Below are 23041 nucleotides of genomic sequence, written 5' to 3'. Positions count from 1 at the left end.
TAGTAAAAAAAAAAAACATTTTGGTGACACTCCTCGAGGGGGCACAATGTAGTAGTACACTCTTACTTAATGCATTAATTAACCAGTAACTAAATGTTAGTTACATACTAATTCCTTGTTGGTTCATCATTAATAAATCATAATGGTTCATTTTATGCAGTTACTACATTTGCTCATGATAAGTACTTGAGTAGTAACTGAGTTACTAAGTTACTTGAGCCCCCTCAAGTGTTACCAACATTTCTTATAGTTAAATAAGTATTTACTGTTACATATATGTGATCAATACCCACCGCATATGACCAACTATATTATATTCCTTCTCAAATTTATAAATGTCTCGTAAATGTTGTATTCTTAACATTTATCCTGGTCCCCTACAAAATCCTGAAGCTATTAGACTGATCATTTGCAGGCAGTAAGACACTTACTGTCCCCATAACAATGCAGAGCTCCAATTCTGTAGAGAGCTTCTGATCCTGTCCTATTTGTGTCTCCAATTGTAATTTCACTCACTGGCAAATGGTCCTTGTAGGAGAGAAGCCCTGTGTCATTTGCCCTTTAAAATGACATAGAGGTTACAGATGGTTTCTGAGAACAGGAATAAGGAAACAGGTAACCTGATCCAATGACACGACATAAAACACTCGCAGGGAAATGTGCATTTTTATCCGCAACACATATCAGGGCCAGAGGTACAGAAACGCACACGGGGAATTCTCAGCAATAAATTATAATAAATTAATTTTGTTAGCAAGGTTATGTACAACATTTACATTTATCTATTTAGCAGATGCCTTTATCCAAAGCGACAAACAGTTGAGAAGGCTGGGTCAGCCAGTCCCTGGGGCAATTGGGGTTAGGGGCCACGCTCAGGGGCCCATCAGAGATATGATTAGTCTGCCAACCACAGGATTTCAGCTGACATTCACAGGCACAGAGTCCTAACCCACTATGCCACACATCGGCTGAAAATGTAACTGTATGGAATGTAAATGGAGCTTCAAAGTACTGAAAATAACTTTAAAAATGCTATTAGCTTGGTAACTTTCCTTGTACTAACTTGAAACATCCACTGATTACGTTCAGGAATAACTTTCCTTTGAAAAATCCACTGTTCCATTATACCACTAATTAGTTTGGTATCTATCAGCACTTACATCACTTGTAATTTTGCATTTTTTCCATTCAGGTCCATAATCATTTAAGGTACGCAGCGCATTTATTTTTCAAATTTGTTTCTGTCTTCAGAGATTTAAGCATGTCCGATTTCTGTATCCGCTTCACATAAGCTGGGCTTGGGTTTCGCTAGATGTTTGCACTGTAAATCTGTTTCCCTTTAGAAATGCTTCTGTGCTTATTATGGCTAGAATCATTACAAATTCCCCGCAGACAAGCCTACAGCTATCCCCTGCAGTCAGTACTGAACATGTGGATATCTGTTAATAAAGCCACAGGAAGCTGAACTCTCTGTAGAATTATGCACCACTACTTTTATAAACAGAAATGCAAGCTAGTAAACACATGACATAGCAATCATTTCCTGATTAATAAGAAGTGCGCGGATGGCATTCAAGTAAAGGGCAAGAGTTCTTTTCAAACGTATTTGTAACAGAAACGTAATTGACCAATTTTGTAAAATAACACAGTGATAAACATTAAGTTTATCTTGTAGAGAATGGCCCAGGTTAAAGGCAGTAAATAGACTAATATTGAACGGTTTTGGCTTTCAGCTCCATTACCATGAATCCCTGTCAGCGTCGCAGTTGCAGAAGTAGTTCATGTCGATGCAGTTCTCCTCCAAACTGCAGGAGCACTGCTGCACCCCGGGCAGGAAGCCCCCCCAGTAGGTGCGCCTCTCCCCGCTTCTGTCCGCCCACCAGGACATGGGGGCGCCATCTGCAAAGCAGCGTGAGGCATCTGAGCGACGGCGACCCGAACCTTCCGAAAGTGACGGACATAAGCTAACGCACTTCCTGTTACTGATACATCTACAGTATACAGGGAGCACAAAATGAAATCGCACTAAATTATTACTTTGCCATTCGTTATTATCCACGTGTTTTACTGAGAAGAATCTCAGCAGGAAATTCTTCTGCAAACAGCAGCAAGGTATGCAGCGCACAGACAAACGTACATGTAGCGCAAAACAAATGAAGTTGAAAGACAGAACTAGTGCAAACAGGTAACCATGCTGCAAACAAATTAAAAAGTATACAGTACACAAATAGAATATATTGAAAGACAAAATATTAATGAAGCAAATCAATACTATTTTCATTATTATCAGGGCTAATAATAATAATAATAATAATAAGGGCTAATAATAAAAAACTAATAATAATAGCAGATTGCATATACAGTGGAAACCACTTATTGTGATCATGGTTATAGTGATCAACCACTGATATGGATCAAAAAGCTTGGGACAGAATCATACCTGTACATATGCTGTTTAAATAATTTGCTTATAGTAATCAAGTAGTCCATTTACAGTGTTCATTTGGGTATTTTTTAAACATGACAACATATGGAAAAATTAAAACTATGTTTTACTTTTGATCACCCTACTTTGCCTTGCATGATGGGGAAAAAGAAAGTCATTTTCTTTCAATGACAAATATAAACTCGTCAAAGCTCATGGTAAACTGCCAAAAATGAGCCAACGAGATGCAGCAGCGAAACTACAATAAGCTATATTTTATATACAGTACTGTATTATAGCGTAATTGAATTATACACAGTTTAGTAATTTAATTTCTACAGAACTGTAATTTGAAAAGCATTTGAAATAGTTGTACTGTATTTTGAGTAATAGTGAATAAGTAAGTAAATAGTGACTCTGTCCATTTAACTACCTTATATTCATGTAAGAAATACACACATAAGTTAGATGGTAATTTGTAAAGAAGAAAAAAATCGGTTATAATGATCATCCGCTTACAGTGATCAATTTCACCCAGAGATTTGATCACTATAAGCGGTTCCCACTGTATGTAGTTAGAAAAGGAACAAAAACACATTACTATGGCAACAATGGGACACACAAACACACACATACACACCAAAGAGGAGCAACCTCCAGCTGCCACATAAAAATCCACTGCAATTCTAGTTATGGAATGAAATGACAGTGATTTTGCCTAATGCAGCCGGCGTAACCTTCCTGCTCTCAATGTTATGAGAACACTCAAGACGAACTTGAGTGCTTGCTGCATGCTGAATTCATTTCTATTAATACTGTTGTTTAAACAAATGAATAAAAAAGGCTTTTATGAGAACTCTAACATCACTGACCTACTGTGAGCAATTATATTAAATTATAAGCTGCTTTTTGACGACACTTGCCCATATTTCTCTACACACTGTTTTCTGCCTCAGCGTTTGAAAGCCAAATATGTCACATGAGATGTGATCTTTGCACATGCTGCAAGGAAGCTGTGGATCATGGACTGAGACAAATAAATACCCCCCCCCCCCCCACAGAGCAGTAATCATTTATTCAAGGAGGTCACTTGTGCCCAAGCAGCATATTAAAAGAATCGAAGCCCCTGGCGTCCGATGGCATCTGATGGCAATACATTAATACACTCCCAGCCAGGCCAATTATCCTGAACTGCTTTTTGCATGTTCCTCCACAAGGTCCTGCGGCACCAATCAGTCACACATTATGATCCGATTCGGGGTTCACAATGGCTCTGCAGGAGAAATGTTTTTGCAACCCTGGCCCTACAATTTGCATGTCACAATTTCAGCTTAAACCTTGCATGTTCACGAAATTCCTGTCCTTAGTATTAAAACTTTCACTTATTATAATAGCATTTTGCAGCTTTTTTGACCGTATGAAACTTTTTTTGTTTTGATTACAAAGTAAGAAGCACATCAACAGACACATCAATGCTAATTATACTTTAGTTGCTTAATTATAATGTTTGTTTTAGCTGATTATCTATAATTATTACTATGGAGCATCATTTGAAGAAAGCACAAATACAAGAATAAATTTGAGATACTGTGCCTCACCCCATGTGTTGAAGAGGCGGGACTTCTTGCAGCGGTAGACCACTTCCTGTTGACACTGCTCAGACATGGTTACCAGGGATCGTAGCTGTTCACTTGAGGCACTGTAGTTGAATCGCATGACATGGGGCTTTTGCAGTGTGGACCCTTGTACTTTTATTAGTTCTGTGTTGTTGTGGGTGACAACTGTCCAGACTTTGTCCTCTAAAACAAGGCATAAACGCAATTGTATGTTGTTGAATAAGTTATCCCCAGCTCCGAACAAAATAAATGTTAATATACAGACACTCCTCTACTTACGAACTTTCAACTTACGAACTTTCAGACATACGAACGGAGAGGACTGCAAGCCCAAATTGTGTCCATTGGGCTCCTGTTTCCTGTCCACAACATAAATTTTTTTTTTCTGCGCGCCAGTTCCGCCTAGTACGACTTCTGGCCGCTACTCCCGCCGCGCAGCAGTGTAGCGTGCGTACTCTCAGCATCCTAGTTCTTTGTACTTGCATATACCCTTAAAATGATGTTGAATAACGACTTACGAACATTTCAAGTTACGAACGGCTTTTCGGAACGTAACTCATTCGTAAGTAGAGGAGCGTCTGTATTATAGTTTTAATGGTTCCAAATTCTCCAGAATCCTCCTTAAATTCCTTAAAGAACCAGCTCAAATGTAAGATGTGTGATCATCTGTGATTCAGCAAAGTTTCTTTGTAACACAGAGTTTCTTCTCACTCTCTTTGAAATAACCTTCTAAAAAGGAGTGTACGATGAACTAATATCCTTTAGTATATATTTGGCTGAGAAGGACTTTTTGATCTTACTGGGGTTGAGAGGAACACATCCCCATTGATAGCTCATACCAAGGCATGGCCTTGAAGAGTGTGTTTTAATATCTTTATCAGGACGAAAAAAAATAATTAATGGGGTTTCTCTGTATGCTTATACAATCCCAGTTCTGCTCTTAGTCAAATTCATTCACTGATACACTGACTTCCACCACATCTTATACATGAAAATAACCAAAACGATAAAAGTGTGGAAAATGCTCTGAAAATGCTTTACTAGATAAATGACTGAGCCTTTGCTTGGACTGCAAGCTTCACCCTCACCTGTACATCTGTGTGTATGTCTTAAAGGACAGCATGACATAATATACGAAAACTGAAGCGTTCTAATGCATCCGTACTCAAATCCTCATACAAATAGCAAATAAAGCATCATTTTCTTGATTCTTCAGTACACAACCAAGAGAATTCACAGACAAAGTAGGATGGATGTTTTTAGTTTGCTGGGAGACCTGAATTAGCCACTGTGGTAATAATTATAAGGTTAATCAAACACAGATAGACAGACAAACAGACTGACTGTTCCGTACATTTTCAGTTCTGGCAGCCGAAGGATAGACTCACCCGTCATATTGCAGTACACTAGGGTGGACAGCAGGGGGCCACTCCCATCTGGGTCGATGGAGAAGTAGCCTGAGGCACTCCCTGCATGCATGTATGCTTCACATGACGGTTCATAGATCGCTGGACACGTGGGAGGATAAGGGATAAAGGCTTCCAGTTACCCTATCAGTATTTATTTCTTAACCACGTTTAGATCTTACGGCACTCATTAGGTACTCTACATCTCCCATAAGTCCAAGTACAGTGTGGTGGCACACTGTATGATCAAGCAGCAACATTTTTTACCATCATATGAACCACACATGGAGTCTCTTCATTAAGCATTAAATAAAGACGTTCCTTATTTAGCAGATACTTCGCTAACCAGCTAGCTAGCTATGATCTTCTGATTATACTCAGTAGCTATTTATTTAGTTTTTGAAATATCATCAGGGATGGGGGCCCCTGTAACAACACATTTTGCAATAATAATAATAATAATACCGTGTCATGTAAAAGCTCCACTAAATGACCCAAATTTTCAACACATAATGTGATGTTATTACATAATGCGTTGATACACACCATGTAACACCACATTATGTAGCAACACCTCATTATCTAATAAGTTGACAAAATGTAACAAATTTATACACTACATTATAATTTTATATTGCAACATTACCATATTCTTATTATTATTATCATTGTTACTATCACCATTCAGTTGTTACATTCTGTCGAGTTAATACACAATGCGGCATTAATACATTATGTGTTGTTACAGCCCCAGGAAAAATAAACAAGATCCTGTGTAAACAAAATACAGGCATGCAGAAAATACATTTAAATGTGCAAAATATCAGCTGAGGTTTAGTAAACTTGTAGGAAGTTTCGAGGCATGGTGAGAGATTTGTGTCCAGTCCAAATTAGTTCAGAAGCATGAGCACCTAGTGAGCTGTAGGCTAATGGGGTTCTGGGTGCGGAGGTGCTGACAGTGACTCACAGTTGTGGCAGGTGGCCCCTGTGTATCCTGTCCCAGAGCAGTCGCAGTGGAAAGTGCTCCAGGACTGTGAGCACCGGCCTCCGTGCTCACAGAAGCTGGGCAGGCATCTGAAAAATGAAGTGTTCCCTCATACCCAAGGCACGGCCATTGGCAATTCACAACCTAATAATGTATGTAAATGTAATTATTGTGACATTTGTATAATTCAGTTTAATCATTTAAATGTCTTGTTCAATTAAGTCTTGAAGAAATAATCATTATAACACCACATGAACAAAAGAGTCAATGTATTTAAAGCGCAATCACCTGTCTTACATCAAAAAAAAAACAAATCAATAAATTATTACTGATATATGTTTATTAGTAACCTTTTTTACCATGATTTTATTGCAAAGACCAGATTATGCATATAGCTTTTTTCATCTGAAAATGTTTATGAGACAATGGCGGCTGAGGAGGATAAGTGAACTCTCTACTTATTCTCTGATTGTAATACAGAAGGAGAATTATAGCTTTTGTGAGAGCCCTGGGGATTCTGGGAAGGAGGGCAAGTGCGTCTGAAAGTCCCCAACGTCATGTTTGAAGTGTGTGACACCAGAGAGAGTCCCTCGCATTCAGTAGACCTGCTCCACACACCCTCACTGGGAGACCTGAATGAGGAACTCTACTGTGACGCAGCTCCCTAGAACATTCCTAAGCAAAAATAATAAAAAACCCAACAATAGCAGGCAGGGTTGACAGGGAGCAAGGCACCCAATAAAGCTCCTAAATGGACCACTTTAAACTTTCAGATAATAAAAATGTTTTACTGCCTTGAAGTTGGAGATTATACTTGTGAGAATGATGATTGCCACTGTATTTTCATCACTTTTACGCTGAAAGCGAATGACATTCCCCTTACACGCTTTGCACTGTACTGCCGTTTATGAGAGACACCTAGGCTAAAAGCAGCTGTTTGCGGATAACCAAATGCCCAGGTTCCTGAAGCTGGTGCCAAACTGATGGACGCACGCACAAAGGTCGGCACTTGTTCGCATGCAGTCGATAGTGCAGAACTGACATGTTGGTGTGAATCGCTACATCGGCATGATGATTACGTCCAATTTGGTGGGAAAGACATTTCACTGTCATTCATGCAGCAGTCCCACTACCAGTCTCTGTTGCTGTGTTACTATTCAAGATGATACTCGATGCACCTTTATTAACCAAGATGGTGTTGCAGTGGCCAATCAGACGTCTCTAAGTACGTGAACAATCGGGATATTCTGATGCATAACACCGTAAACAGCATCTGTTTATTGACATTTATGTATATTCAATTCTATTGCCCAATTGCACAATGCATTTTTAATTGCATTTTTTGTGTTCTGACTTATACCCATAAGTCAATATGTCATGTTTAAATGTCTTACATATTTATATTCTATTTATTTCTGTTTCTTGCACTTGAATTTCTTTTCAACGTATGTCACATGACTCATATAGTTGAAGATGACAATATAAATTTCTATTTTTTTTTTGTTTACTTTTCTCTTTATGTTAGAATAATGCTGTACGCTTCCTTTTCATGAGTGGGGGCCCAACAGGTGAGAAAGCAGCAAAGTGCAGATCTGCATGTCTAAGCAGAGGCATCCTTTGCCCTTTAATTCTTTGTGCGTCTCATTAGACGTGCAGCAAAATCAGCTGTATTAAATTTAAATCAACTGTCTCATCAAATTAAATTGTGGTTTTCACATGAAATGAGCATCACTGGCTTTGCGTCAGATGCACGTTGGGGGTGTCTGCCGCTCCCCGGTCGCCGCGGGTCCGCTCCCGGGTGGGGGGGGGGCTCTTTGTATGGGCCCCCCTTGGATCATCCTGCAGTGTTGGGGGGGAGGCGTGCCGGGTCGCTGCGGTGGGCGGCGGCCCGTCCTCCCGGGGGACGGGCTGGGGGGGCTGGGGCTCCCCCGGTGTGTGGGGGGCCGTCCGCCGGGGGGGGTGGTCCTGGTGGGTGGGGCCCTTCGGCCCTGGACCCGCCTGCCCCGGTGGGGTGGTTGCGGGTGGGGCTGGGGGGCTCGCCGCCCGTCCTCCCTCTGCGGGCCTCCCTGTGCGGGGGTTGGCGCCCCCTTAGTCCCTCGCGGGCTCCCTCTCGGGTTGGGCGGGTGGTTGTCTCTGGGATGCGTGGCTGTGGGCCCTTGTGCCGGGGGGGCAGTAGGGTGGCCTCGGTTGCCTGGTTCTCCTGCCTTCACCTTGGGCCTGGGGGGGGGGGGTGCTGCCGCCTCCCCTGACGGCATTAAATGCCAGCACATCCAATGACAAATCAGGTCACACCTACACTTGCACATGCATACAAGACTGGTTGAGCGATCAATATCATTATTATTATGACTTTTTAGGGTATGTTATAGATTTAGGAATTGAAATATACATATATAACGGTACGATTACGTGTGTGTATGCTACATATATATAATACCGATTTGTATTAATTATTATTAGTATCACTGATGTTGTTATAATTCTTGTTGTTTGATGAGTGTTATGTTTCTTATGGTTGTTTGTATTCTGTATTCCCCTATACTTCATCTTTTTTCCATCCCGCCTACATTATTAGTGTTATTATTTCTGTATACCTTTTTTTTTTCTTTTTTTCTTTTCTCTCTCCCCCTCTCCCCATGGTGATTGATGTCTGTTATTGTTACGCTGTTGTTTTTGTACCCCCCCTGTTTTTCTCCTTTTCCACGGTACTGGTGAGTTCGGAGCGGCCACAATCTTTACTCTTGAATGTAATGTAAAATAAAGTTGTCCTCCGAAGAGGGGGGGTGGTGGTGGGCATTAAAAAAAAAAAAAAAAATTTAAAAAAAAAAAAAAAAAAAAAAAAAAAAAAAAGATGCACGTTGGGGTATGAGGAAGAGTACAAAGGCACCAGGGCCATGGAAACTCATGACACAAGTAAAGCACGATCGGATAAATTGACGCTAACTATTATTGGAAAAGGGCATAATGCTTGAAAGAAGTAGATGATTTTCGACAACAGTCCTGAAGAATAGACGGAAGGCCCATTAAAGGAAATTCTTTCTCTATGGTCACCAGCGGTTGACAATGACATTACCATCCCTAATAATAAAAATAAAAATTTAAATTGTGCATCCATCTTCTCTAACCACTTATCCTATTCAGGGTGATGGGAGTGTTGAGTCTATCTCAGAGGCTATGGGAAGAAGGCAGGGAACGACCCAGGATGAGGCACCAGCCCATAAACACACACCATTCACACATACAGACAACGTGACAGACAATGTGGTAACTCCAATTCACATTAAGGTGTATTTGGACTGTGGGGGAGGGAAACCAGAGCACCCCCTGGGAAACACCATAGTGACAACATACAAACTCCACACACATGGAACCATGGTGGAGACTCGAACCCTGGACCCAGAGGTGCGGGGCAACAGTGCCAACCACCTTGCACCACCATGCTGCCTCAAAGAAGATAATAGCAATCGATTAATCAATTCATAAACAAATTAATTGATGAATAAGTTGACTATTAAGTAAATAAATAAGTAAATAATTTAGTACATGACTTACGATATCAGCATATTTTACTGCTGTGTGTTTAAAATTCCATCTTCATTCATTCATTCACTCATTCATTCACTCATCCATCCATTTTCTGTACCTGCTTGTCCCAGTCAGTGTCTCAGGACATTTACTCATGCTACAGTACATCACTATGTATCTGTTATTCACTGGGAAACTCCCTGGACCCTGAATGTACAGGACTTGTTAGGACATAGTGAAGTGCCCTGTGGTTTAATAGATTTATTTCGGTTGCCAGCATTAAGGAAGCAAAGGATTAACATGAGAAGACCTGTTACAGAGTAACTACAGTATGAACGGCTCCCCTGATCGCATGGTAAACACTCGCTGGCCCGCAGCGTGAGGGGGGGCTTTGAGGGCCAAATCAGCAGACATTCAGGCAGCCTTAATGCCTTCATCACCACGGCCTGGCATTCTGAAGATGACGCCGATTTCATTTCAAATACGATCGGTCACATAATCCGCTGGCATGTGAAAAAATAACAGGCAGGCATTTTACAGCAGTTTCCACCTCACACTTGATAAATGTACTTTCTTCAAGCCTCCTTAAATTTCACAATGACTGGCCTTTTTAAGTGTGCATATATAATTTCCCAAGATCCCGAAGGACAGAGGATCCTTTTTATAGGATACTTCCAGCACGGCCCCATTAATTGCAGTAGAAATGGCTACAGTACAGATAGTGTTTCAGACAATGGTTTAATTGTTGCCTTGCTATTGTTAATCATGGACATAAAATGACTCCTGTGGACCATTAAATTTCACTATCAAGCCACAGAACCGCGCCTTTGAAATAAAGTGGCTCATCAACTTTTAATGAGCATGACATAAAAAGGTTAGCAAACTGAGAGAAATGTGATTTATACATTCTAAAGCCTCTTGTCGTCTCTGAAAACCATTCCCCGCGTGATGGTAAACAGCCATTCAGTACAATTATTGTACAAAGTCAACAGATTTAAACAGCGTGTTTAATAAACCTGGGAGACATTGTTAATTCTCAATGTAACATTCCAGTCCAGGGAGAAATGAAAACATGAAAACTATTGGATTACTGAAGACAACTACTACCTGCAAATGTCCCGTTCAATGTGAAGCTGTCATTTATTAAACAATGACGAAAAAAAATAACTCTGATATGTTGCTTTTCAAAAAAATTGGTTTTGATTCATCATTCATTAAACAAGTTTCTCTGTAAAACATGAAAACAAACAAGGATATGTGCACCGTACATTTATGCTGACAAATACATCAGAATTTATTTATCCACTCATTAATTTTTAATGACACGATGAGGCCTGTTCAGTGTAAAATGCAGAAGGAGCCGCTACCGTTAATGCAGCAAATTGCATGGCTTGTGTGAGGGGAGAAACCACTGAAAGGGTAATATGCCTCAGTGTTTAGTCCTTGTTACAAGAAAGCATTGCATAATTAATGAACGTGCAGCACTTTCGAGACAGCAGACACCGGCGTTTCTTAGCCCGTCCTACTCGACATAATTTACCTTTTACAAGGCAACTAGCAGCTATGAAACAGTGCTATAAAAACTACATGCTGAAAACTGAAAATACTTGTATAGAGCAGGGTTTTCCAATCCGGTCCTCTGGGACTCACAGACAGTCCACGTTTTTGCTTCCTCCGGTAGGGAGCTAGGAGGGAGCAAAAATGTGGACCATCTGTGAGTCCTTGGGCACCGGATTGGAAAACCCTGCTATAGCGTAAAAACCTATAGTTGAGACCTTCTTATGTTACCTACAAGCCTTTTACGCCCATTTCTAAAATAATTAGCACCATGTGTCTGACCATTCACCAATATCAAAAATATTTGCATTAATTAAAACGAACCAACAAGCAGATAAATAAATATGAAATTCTTTAGTGAAATGGTTGGGATTAGGGCTCCAGTTGTATTAGGAAGTCAGGTAAGGAGGGATATTTGTATTGATTTGTTTCCAAGATGATCTCACATGGACTCTCATTTCATTCTGGCATCATGCCTTGGAGGACATTTTGGGAATGTTTCAAGCTAGTACAAAAGGCTGGCAACTGTCACAGTGAATATAGCGGAAGCCCTTCAGATGCCAAGTGACGGTTGCCGGTTCTGAGTGATGAACGGCTACTGAAACTCTGTGACAGAGAGGCCTGGAGATATTCAAAGAAGTTTGTCAACAACGAAGTGACACCTCTGAGGGAAACAGCACGGGATTTTCAGTCCAGCTACTGCCTCTAAACCGCAATTACTGCACTCCCAGGGAACCTCGGCAAATCCGACAACGCTCACTTGTGCTGACTCATGCCGTAACTTACAGTAAGTGCGCCGGAGGTCCAGCGACGTTCAGAAAACAAGCGGCAAAATAAATAAATAAGCAAACAAACTCACAGCACAAGGAAAAAAAAAAAAGAAAAGAAAAACCCCAGAGAAACCCATCAAACTGTATGACTGTATGCAGTGAAGTTCTATATATATGAGAAGGATTTGCAGGTATGGCTGGGTTATCAGGAAGAGGAACGCCGAAACATTGACATTCGCTTGCTGTTTTAGTAGCTGCCCAATCACAAGCCTGTTGAAAAAAAAAAAAACCTCCCGGATGCCTAAGCTGCCAGTCCACTCTTTGAACCTCTTTCCAACCTCTTAGCAGAAATTTTAATCCTTGTCCTTGCCAGGTTTGAGAATTACGCTGAGGACAAGCCCTGTCATGGCACGGCAGTGCTGGACGGCGTGATCAGCATGGAATGGCACCCGAGTCACGGTCTACTTCCTCCCCAGCGGACTCTACAAGGGACAGGTCGGAAAAAGCTGCAAACGTGCTTTCGTTTGCCCAGTTTGCCCTTGTTTTTCCTCTCGGATATGCAGGGCTTTCCACAACACAGCAGATAAATCAATCACTAAAATGAAGATCTATCCTGAAATGTTCAGTACAGCATTTGCATTCAGCTAATAGAAGAAAAAAAGTATTATAGTAACCACATGTATGGTATTATGTAATACGGTCACATTTGAATTCTTTCATGCTTTTAATGTATTTAATGTCTTTGAAAAAATTCCTGTAACTGCTTTATATTTAATGGGATATTCTGGGAGCTTTTTCATAAAATGTGACAGCTGTGTTTATGGCCCCAATGAGCACAGTTGAAGAGATTAAGCTTCAAAGAGGATTCCTCCTGGATGATCATAGCTAAGAAAGCTGTGAACGCAGCGGTTCTTCTGTTACCCCTTGTTCAGCACAGTCTCAGTCTCACCTATCAACCCCAGAACAAACTCTGGATTTACTATCTATAAAGAGGCTGTAAGGATCTATTAGGCTCCTCCTTTTTTCAGTTGCACCCCTCTTGACTGAGACATCTTTGTCATCCAGAAGAACACAGATACAAAAAAGATTAGATAAACACAGTCCTATAATTACTGTACTTGGATCTGCAATATGACTAACACACTTGATGATGTCCACCATCTTCTACAGTACTATGATACATCTGTTGAGGAATATAGAGAAAAAAAATGTCCTTCTAGTCAAAGCCAAATCCAATTATCAGTCCTCTTAGCCACATTCCTTTCCAGAAATCATCTGTGTATCCATTTTCTAACCACTTATTCTGAGTAGGATCACCTGGAGCCTATCCCAGGCAACATAAGGTACACACTGAATGAGAGAATAGCCAATTACATAATTAGCCTAAATGCACATTTAGACTTTGGGAGGAAATCCACGGGGAGAACATGCAAACTCCACACACGCAGAGTTGAGTTGGAATCAGGACCCCCGATGCTGAAGGTGTGAGTCAGCAAGCTGCCCAAGAGAAAAACACCCACCACAACTGCCCTGATACTCTTTTCTTCTATATTAGCCCTCAAAACGATCTAGAACAATCTGCTGTGGATGACTAGAACACGTAATTGACATCTGCTCGTGCTTAATCATGAATTCAGTCAAGTTCAAGTGGACTTCCTGCAGTACTTACCTATCTTGAATGCCACAGACGTCAATTTGCAGCTCGCTGTAGTTACCCAGCATGCCTCGCTGCACACGGAATAAATCCAGTGGCTGGTTGTTGATGGAGATAAGACGCATGCACCCCTGGAAAGCTAGAGTGGGATTCCTGCAACCGAGGCTGTTTGGAGCCGAAGGGCAACCTGACAAGAGAGAAGGTTCTTTTTCAATAGCATGGTATGAATTAAAGAGCTTCACAACGTATAAAGAGTATGCTATAGCATATTAGCTAAATTTAAGTCATCTAAATTCTTATGCACAGACTCGATTCTACAAGTTACATGGAAAATATTATAATGTTATCAGGCTCCTCATTTCCTCGTTATTATAAGTTTGGGCGTGGTGCATATATACTCTACATTACACCATGCTCATAATCTTCACCAGTAATAATTCCCAAGTTCTGACATTTTCTAAGACTCTTTCACAAATTTGTTAATAACAGCCATCCCATTTAATTTATAAGCGGCGATCACAGAGAAGTTATTGTCAAGGTCTAAAACCCTTCGAGATCAGAGATAATAGCCTTTTAATAGTAGGCTGTCGACCCAATGACGCACGGGGAGAAAATGTCCTCCCATAGTAAATGAGCCATGGAGGGCTTTACCAATGAGCGACATGACAAACCAAATTAAGAGGCCGCCTCCCAAACAAGGGAGTCTACGTCCAGAGACACCTGCTTTCTGTCTTCGGGGAACAGAATCGGGCTGGCTGGCCTCCTTATTTAGGCAAAGAAACGGAAGCTTTTAGGGAGTTTGGCTCCTATCTGTCCCACATAATATTTACAGTCCATCACGGCGAAAGCGTTCATGCATGGAGAGTGATAATACAAAGGCTCATGTTAACGGAACCTGAGAATAAGAACGGTTTGTGCCGTGTTATCCCATAAACACCAGGGAAAAAACTGAAATAGAGGCACCTTTGAAAAAGTAAATTTCATGTATTCTTTTTGTTCTCTCAAAAGACCATAGCTGGCAATCGCAAGGCATAATTTATTTTGTATTTCCACAGCCTCATGGGTTTCATTATAAGGCCTATTGCAATATACATATATTGATGCAAGGTACAGAGGATCCTTAGGGGCAGAGAAAAATATTAGTATTAGTTTAAAATATAGGATGACTGATACAGAACCAGGATAGCTTACATCAGATCAGACCATTTCTTTTCCCACAAAGTGTGGTGGCTTTTGAAGTACGTCTTTTGGCAATATAGTATATAAAACAGTACCCAGATAAACAGAGTGGGTCAGCTGCCCTTAACTAGTTTGTAATCTGCTCTGTCTTATCATCAGCTGAGCATCTCTTAATTGTCCTGGGCAAATACATTTGCGTATATTTATTTGATGGACACCTTTGTGCATAGTGACATCGAAGTCGGGCTGATAATGCATACAGCTGTTAAAGAGCTAACACTGGCACAAGAGCGTGATTTTAAAACCTGCCCAGTAAAGCACAACCATCCTACCTCCAAAGAAGAAGCTGCTGCCTGAGTCAACATGATCTCCCAGGTCCATGGTTAATGCCGGGTCATTGTCCAGGGTCAAATGCAGCTGCAGACCTCTGGTACTAAGAGTCACTGTGTGCCAGAGTCCATCACTCAGGCGATCACCTACGGAGTGAAACTGATATCTTAACCATAATCATACAGCCATTTATCAGACTGCGAGTCACCTGTGCCATAGGAAAATGACTAGACACAGATTTCTAGGTTTTCATTAAAACTGAGATTAATATTTAATTAAATCCCTGACAAATGTGAATCAGCAAACTACAGAGGTGTTGTCCCATCTGCAGTTGAACAAGCGACACTTTTTAGCACAATAAATCCCGTATTCATTGGCGAACTGGGATGAATCTGGATTAAAACTGGACACAAAATCAACACTAAAGACTACAAGTCTGCTGGGTTTGTAGGACACACTCTGTGCTCCCCATCTGTTGGAAAAGTGACATTTTAATATATTTATATGTGAATGAGTTTTACAGATATCATTTAAAATATGCATGAATATTGCTGATGTGCATAGCTGCTTGTTCAAAATTCAAATTAAAGTCAGTCCAGATGTTCACATCGTATTATATAATAAAGATCCTCTTTAAAGAGTGCTTCATATGCACAAATAACAATCATGAAAACCACAAGCCTGTATCAATGTCTTCATTGTTATACTTGTAACCTTCACTACAATTACGTCAGTCATCCAAGCCACCTACAGTACTAATGTTATTTAACCCAGCATGATCTGATTGAATGCACCACTCAATAAATTGCATCACTAACCAATTGGTCCCATATTCAGGCACTAAAAGGTAAACCGGGGAACTTTCAGTTTGATAAAGACCGTTTGGGTTGAGAGAGTCTCCACACTTAATGATAACGATAAATTAAGAAGACCCTTTTCCAAGTCTAGTTGCTCATATGACTGTATTGTGTGATGTTCAAAAGGGTTACAAAAGAGTGATGCAGTGTGTCAGGTGTAGAGTGAGCTTCACTCCTCACCAGTGGAGATTTCTGACTTCTGCATAGCTGAGGGATGGTGTGAGAGGTGGAGATGGCCATTCCTGATCTGCAGGACCACTCGTTCTGAGCCACGAGCGAGCAAGGTGGACAGCAGCATCCCGTCTCGGTTCCAGGTGCGGAACTGGAAGCGGATGGACAGGCCCTCGAAGGCGGTCTCCATGGGGAGGAAGAGGAAACTGCCACTGGAACTCAGGAAGGTGATGGCCATCGTCTGTGGCTCCGAGCAGGAGAACGTCACATTGCCCTGGCAACATCAGGAGGCAGCAGAACACCCTTTATATAGTTTTCATCAAAGCAAAATCAGTACTGAAACAAAGGCTTGTTTCAAGACATCCATGGTATCTATCTTATAGGCGTTTATTATATATATATATTTTTTATGGCACAAAGAATCAATATGAAGTTCTGAACCACTTTGCATTGCTTTTAATAGATTTCAGCACAGGATAAAGCCTATTTACACTCTGCTTCTTCTTCATCCATTTATGCCATAATTTGGTTCTCTGTTTAAGGAGGATGTGCTATTACAGTCATCTGGTTTTGCTGTTGTTTCTTGTGCGTGTACGTGCAGCACCTTTGATCATGCACAGCAATTTGCACCTACCTGTAAACCTTCACACAAGGCCTAATGTGCGGAAAATGCGAGAACATTAGCTGAGAATGAAAAGTATATTGAAATAACAGGCAGGGGTCAGCAGAGAATGAGAACAAAGAATGTCAAGGTGATGATGTTAGCAAATATTTATAATAATGTCTTTTTGCCAGCCCCAGTCTGCTGATCGCACATTTCCTGAACATTTGACCAGTTACATTTCAAAATAAGGAATGAAAAAGATGAGTTATGTATTTTTTTAGCAAATGAAAAACAAATTGTAATTGTCAGCCCTTTCATATGCTATAGTGGTAGGATAACGCATGTTCAGCATCGCTAAAGGGAGAAAAAGGACAATTAACTTCAATCATTTCCAGAGTGAAATGCCCTCAGTGAACAACGGCAACTTTAAAATTAAATTTCATTTTAAAAATTGTCCATGCCATATAGCTTTCCTGCAAGTAAGATATGCCAGTGCTTGTTATCATTGAACATAAGAAAGATTGACAGAAGAAGATTGCTTGGATCCAACTCAATTCAGACACACAAAGAACCTGGAAACTCTGACTATGCAACACAGTGGCAGTAAATGACTGATACAGAACCAGAATACAGAAAAATATGGAATACTCTTTAAATTCCGTACATATACAGGCATTATCATTTTAGCCAGTATTAGGCATCCACACCATCTGCTATTGGGCAGTTAGGTAAACATGTGTGGCATGTCTGTTATCACTCAGTTTTTCAGTAATGCGATAATCCAATCCAAAATTGGCCGGAGAAATTCACACGCGTTACTGACTCACAGCACAAGTTAACATGAAGTGAACATTTTGGTGTGACTCTTAGCTAAAAGAAATAGTTTTAAATAACACAGGAAAAGCAATTAGATAGCTAATCACTTAGCATAAGTATCATACCCAAGGGTTTTGGGTTTGACTGGCTGCTCTAGGCTATGTACAGTATGTGTGAAGTTTGTATATTTTCCCTCTTTTTGTACGTTACTCTTTATATGTTGCATACTCCACTTTCTTCCCATAGTCAAAAATCGATTAGGCTAACAGTTGTAAATTGCCCACGGTGTGTGAGTATGTGGCCTGCAAAGGGTTTGTAACAAAATAATAGAAAACAATAACGTTTTGTATTTTGAAGCCCTGGCACAATCTGACACAGAGTGACCTGACAGCACATCACATTATAAGAAGCACACATCACATTATAAGAAGCAATGCTTCGGCCTGCCCGACGATCAGTCTCAACAGCAAGCCTGCCGCCGTTCAGCTAAGAATTTTTAAGTTAAGCTTGATGTTGAAAGAACACAAGCACTGATGCCACTTCAGGTTAAATCAGATATCGACCATCTATTCTCTCATATAATTAATGTGTGTTGCAATATATAATGTATTAAATGTGCCAGAAAGGAAAGTGATACCTGATAAAGGTCGCAGAAAGAGAAAAGTTATCGATTTTGAGCCATTTTAATAAAAAGATATGGTCGGCAATATCGATATCCATGCCATTCTTTCTCAAACTGTAAGACTCCAGGCCAAACTTTCCCATTAGCTGATCTGTTTGTTTCTGATAAAGCAGTGGGGGATTCCACTTTCTTACTATGCTCAAATGTAAAACTAGAACTTTCTCACTTATCTGGAAATGATTCCCTTGTTTCCCTTTGTTTTCTTCCTCAGACTGTCTATCACACATTTCAAGCCCAGTCCTTAGCATGGACCAGGAAGGCTTTAATGCACGAGAAACCACGCTTCACTGCCTTCAGCTAATTAGGCAGAAATGGACTTCTGGGATCAAATCCCTTAAAACAAGCAGAAACGCTGAGTATTTGTGTAAGAAAATGGGCAGTCATAGTCTGCTGGGACCGTGGTGACAGATCATCTCTACAATTAAAAGGGAAGAATTGCCCCCAGTGTTGATTGGGCTTGAAATCTTATCTGCTGCTGAAGTCCAGGGTCCATATTTCAGGGTTTCTGGCCATTAAAACTTAGCCTCCAGGACTTGGATATTGGCAGGAATACTCTGAAGTCAGAGGAGTACAGCAATGCAGGACCACTCTTTTGACATAGCTTGCGAATGTGTGGAGCTGCTAGCTTGTTGAGTTTTTCAGTCTCCGGGCTTAGACAGCACGTCCCACGCTCCCTGGCATGGCGGCCATTTACCGAGAGACACACCTGTCCGTGCGGGTGCTGCGTGGGTTAAGCGGTGGTGTAGCCATGCCAACCGGCAGCAGCGCGATAACAGACGCGGTCGGGCTGCGTTTGGGTAACCGAGCCGTGTTCCTGCTGAAAGGTCCCTTGTTACTCGCCGAAGTGGTGAAGCAACCGGGAGTAAGAATAAGCTCAGCGGCGAGCGAACGAGCTGTTCCATTCTGAATGCAGAAAGGACAGACCAAAAAAAAAACGGACGAGGAGTGTGTTTGTCTCTCTTGTTTCATTATCTTCTTTTTTAATTCAAGTTAATTATTTTCTTCTTAGGAGCCCTTGAGGGGGTACACCGGGGGAGAGTTTGGTTTGTTTATTCGGTATTTGCACTTTGTTTCAGGGGAAATAAAACCGGTGATTTGTGACTGCGACAACTGTCTATCGGTGCCAGAATTGGGAGCGTCCATTATTCCCAGTATTTGCTACGAATGAAGCATGTGGTGTGACTTCCATAGCTCGCTGTTTTTACACCCTCTAGCGACCTTCACGTTGACCACCCAAGGGTACTGCACTATGGCCGGTTACTGCCCATCTCCCTGGAATTCCTTCATGTATTTATTGTCCAGCACTTCTGCTGTCCGTATGCTGCTTGTAATCTTCTGTAAGATGAGTCTAGAGGCCATATATATATAAATGTCTTTTAAATGCCATCAGTGTACGTCCCATGCATCAATTAGCTGATGAAAGCTGATGATAAAGATACTCGACTTACCACACTGTAGATCTGCGGCTTGCGCCTCTTGGCCAGGTCGATGACGTTGACCCCGTTGTAGTACAAGTTCTCCATGCAGCCATGGAAGTTCTTCCTCAGGAAGGTGCCGGGCTTGCCGGGCAGAGGGATTCCCCCGAAGCTGAGCTTTGTGAAGGGAACGAACCGGGTGGGCCGTGGGGGGTGTGGGGAGGGGGATAGACATATAAACAGTTTTAAAAATATCTGAGAGTGAATCTTTCAGGCACAGAAAACTCTAGTGATGCAATGATCTTAAATTTATTGTCTTTGTAACCCAACACACTAGAGAATAATTTCCGTGATGGTGAAGTGGCAAAAAAAATCAATAGTATAGGATTAAATTTAAATTTGGATAAAAAAAAAAACATTCACACTGTATGTTTGATAAAGATTGCCCTCTTTACACAAAAAAAAACTTACTACTGTGATAAAGGGCTTTAATGCTGGTCATTCATCAATGTAATGTTTTGGCCTTAAGCACGGGAGGTTCAGAGAGGTGATGTCAGAAACAGGTGTCAGAGAGGTGATGAATGCCTCACTGCCGGCCTTCCTTTATAACCTTAGGCATTTAAGAACCATTTAACTTATTAAAGCCACGTGTAATAGCTCTACGATAAAGCACTGATCTCATTCGCTGTTCACCTAACTGCCAATCCCAGCAATATAAACTGGTAAGTACGTCCTATGCCATATAAGGTTACAGATTTTCTTAAAAAAGGGTAAATAACTAATAGTTTGTATGCTGGGTCAGTCTTTACAATGGGTTTTTTGAACAAAAATATCACTGAAATATCATGAAATATCAGTATCTGAATGTTATGTATGCATATATCACTGATTAGTATGTTACTAGGGCGTTCTATTCTTTTGGTTTGTTCGCTTGTTCCTCTGATTGTTAAAGTCTTTAATGGGACAAAGTTGGTTAATCCGCCGCTGTTCCCCATGTAAATATAACCTGGTTTGCTGTTTTGTTCTCCTCCAGGTAACCTGTATCTAAAATACTGATCCCTGTCCCCAAACCCCTAACCACAGCCCGTCCATTTTGGTTCTCTTTGTCCCTAAAGCACAAAACCCAACTCTCATTTAGTTCATTCCTCTGGCCCAGCTGGCTGTTTTATTTTTGTTTATGTCGTGTGGGGCCTCTCTACCCTTGAAAACTTTCCGATTTAAAAGACGTAATTCACTTCCTTGCGTCACATGGATTTTGTTTTTTCACTGACAAGTATCATGTGAGGTAAATCTTAGTTTTGAACATCCAGCCATATTTTTACAGGGAGCGGCCCTTTAAAGAAAAAAAAATATCTGCCTCCCTCTCAGAATGACGCGCTGTCTGGCCCACATGGGAAAATACGTCAAAGCCAAATCAGCCATACATTAATGAACAGGTCAAGAATGAGTGCAAAATTGCTCTTTTCCCATAATTTTTAAAGTGCTTTCAGAAAGAATCATCCCAATAATTTAATCAGGATGGAAATTAATGTTGCTTGGTTTATGGAAGAGTCCTGGAAATATACAGTGAATGAAACATTTACAACAGGAAATCATGGAATGTGCAGGTTTATAGAGTATAATAGTCCCCTTGCATCTGTGACTGATACCTTCCAATACCTACAGCGGGTAGCCAAAATCACGGATAATAGCGAATTTGCAGACCCCATATATAACATGATTTTCATGTACATACATGTGGTAAAATTTTATTGATAAATTACGCATAGTCATTACCAACATTAAATACAGTAATAAAGTATATTCTACATTATTATACAGTACTGTACATTACTGAACTTTTTCTTTCTTGAATGGAAGGGATTCTGACGTTTTAGCCAAATTCTCAAGAGACAATTGTTATAATCGCCCAGCGGGCAGGAAGGCAGTGAAGCCGTGAAGTCAGGAATAGGGGTTTATTGACACGGACATGGCAGATAGCGACAAACATCAATGACCAATCTGGGGAAAACTAACTCAGATGCGGACTAAATACATACAGTAAGACAAGCAGAAAATAACGGACAACAGGTGATCACAATCGGGGTAGCACGCGTAGGTAATGAGGGGGCGTGGCACACACGAGGATCGTACGAGCCGGGCGTGACAACAATAGAGCAATGAAAAAACATCATGCATCAATGGATGACAAAGCAATGAAAATTATGCTTTTTATATATTATTATAGCATACACTGCGATATCATGGCAATGAATGGGATCAGTGAGAATGCTAGACAGACTGGATGAGAGTTCTGCGGAGAAGCGTGGGTCTGCAGCCAAGGTGTACTGGGCATGAATGGGCTGGTGGGTTTCACCATGTTACAGTCTGTACTCGCTTGGTGAGTGGTTCAAAACATATGAACCATTTATTTCTGGAATTTTCCAATTTTTCAGGCCGTGGTAAACTGCGGACAACCGAAACCACAAACACTGTACCTGAAAGTGCCGACACACGTCAAGACAACTCAGAGGAAATTTACCAGCAAGTCTCCCAGTAACTTTCCAGCTAGTGCCAAGAGGGGAGATACTGAAAAATAAATTCCCTAAAATGCACTGAACATCGGAGTGATCTATTTTTAATGCCATTACCTTTATTATTTTTTGGCAGTAATTGGATTGTGAGAGAATTTATTCACCTCCTGTGTCTCAGAGCTGAAGCAGCTTGGAGAGGAATTTTGCACTTTTTTCTTCTTGATATGATTTTATTTGCTTCATTTAGCAATAGTTTATAAAAAAAGGAGCAGTGTAATATTTCATATAAAGATAGCATAGCTGACGAAGTCCCCCATGCACGAAAATGTCAATTCCCTTTAAATAATGTCTTTGAGTTTGACTTGGAAATGATAGGTTGTGTATTTGGCTGGAGTTCATAAAGCTATGATTAAAGTTATCAAGTAGGTGTGTGCATCCTCACCCCCCCCCCCCCCCCCCCCCCGAACATCGCATAACCGCCATCTGTCTATCACCTCCTTCGCTTTCATCTGGCGACAGTCTCTAAATAGTCAGAG

The 23041-nt window shown here is 40.9% G+C and overlaps 1 protein-coding gene across 1 annotated transcript in view; it reads right to left on the bottom strand.

Moving 5' to 3' along the window:
• Positions 1-23041, bottom strand: part of LOC111845409 (contactin-associated protein-like 5) — an 89224-nt gene that overhangs the window by 18813 nt on the left and 47370 nt on the right. Inside the window, exons 7-15 of the mRNA XM_023814808.2 lie at positions 20026-20169; positions 16485-16749; positions 15450-15593; positions 13954-14125; positions 6415-6521; positions 5430-5549; positions 4024-4224; positions 1743-1899; positions 432-559 (exon numbers count right to left, since the gene is read on the bottom strand). Coding sequence (XP_023670576.1) covers positions 432-559; positions 1743-1899; positions 4024-4224; positions 5430-5549; positions 6415-6521; positions 13954-14125; positions 15450-15593; positions 16485-16749; positions 20026-20169 — 1438 coding nt within the window. The remainder of the gene's footprint in view (positions 1-431; positions 560-1742; positions 1900-4023; positions 4225-5429; positions 5550-6414; positions 6522-13953; positions 14126-15449; positions 15594-16484; positions 16750-20025; positions 20170-23041) is intronic.

This window comes from Paramormyrops kingsleyae, chromosome 16 (genome assembly GCF_048594095.1).
Source record: "Paramormyrops kingsleyae isolate MSU_618 chromosome 16, PKINGS_0.4, whole genome shotgun sequence".
NCBI lineage: Eukaryota > Metazoa > Chordata > Actinopteri > Osteoglossiformes > Mormyridae > Paramormyrops > Paramormyrops kingsleyae.
Note: the sequence above shows the minus strand (reverse complement) of the source record. Positions and strands in the feature narration are given on the sequence as shown.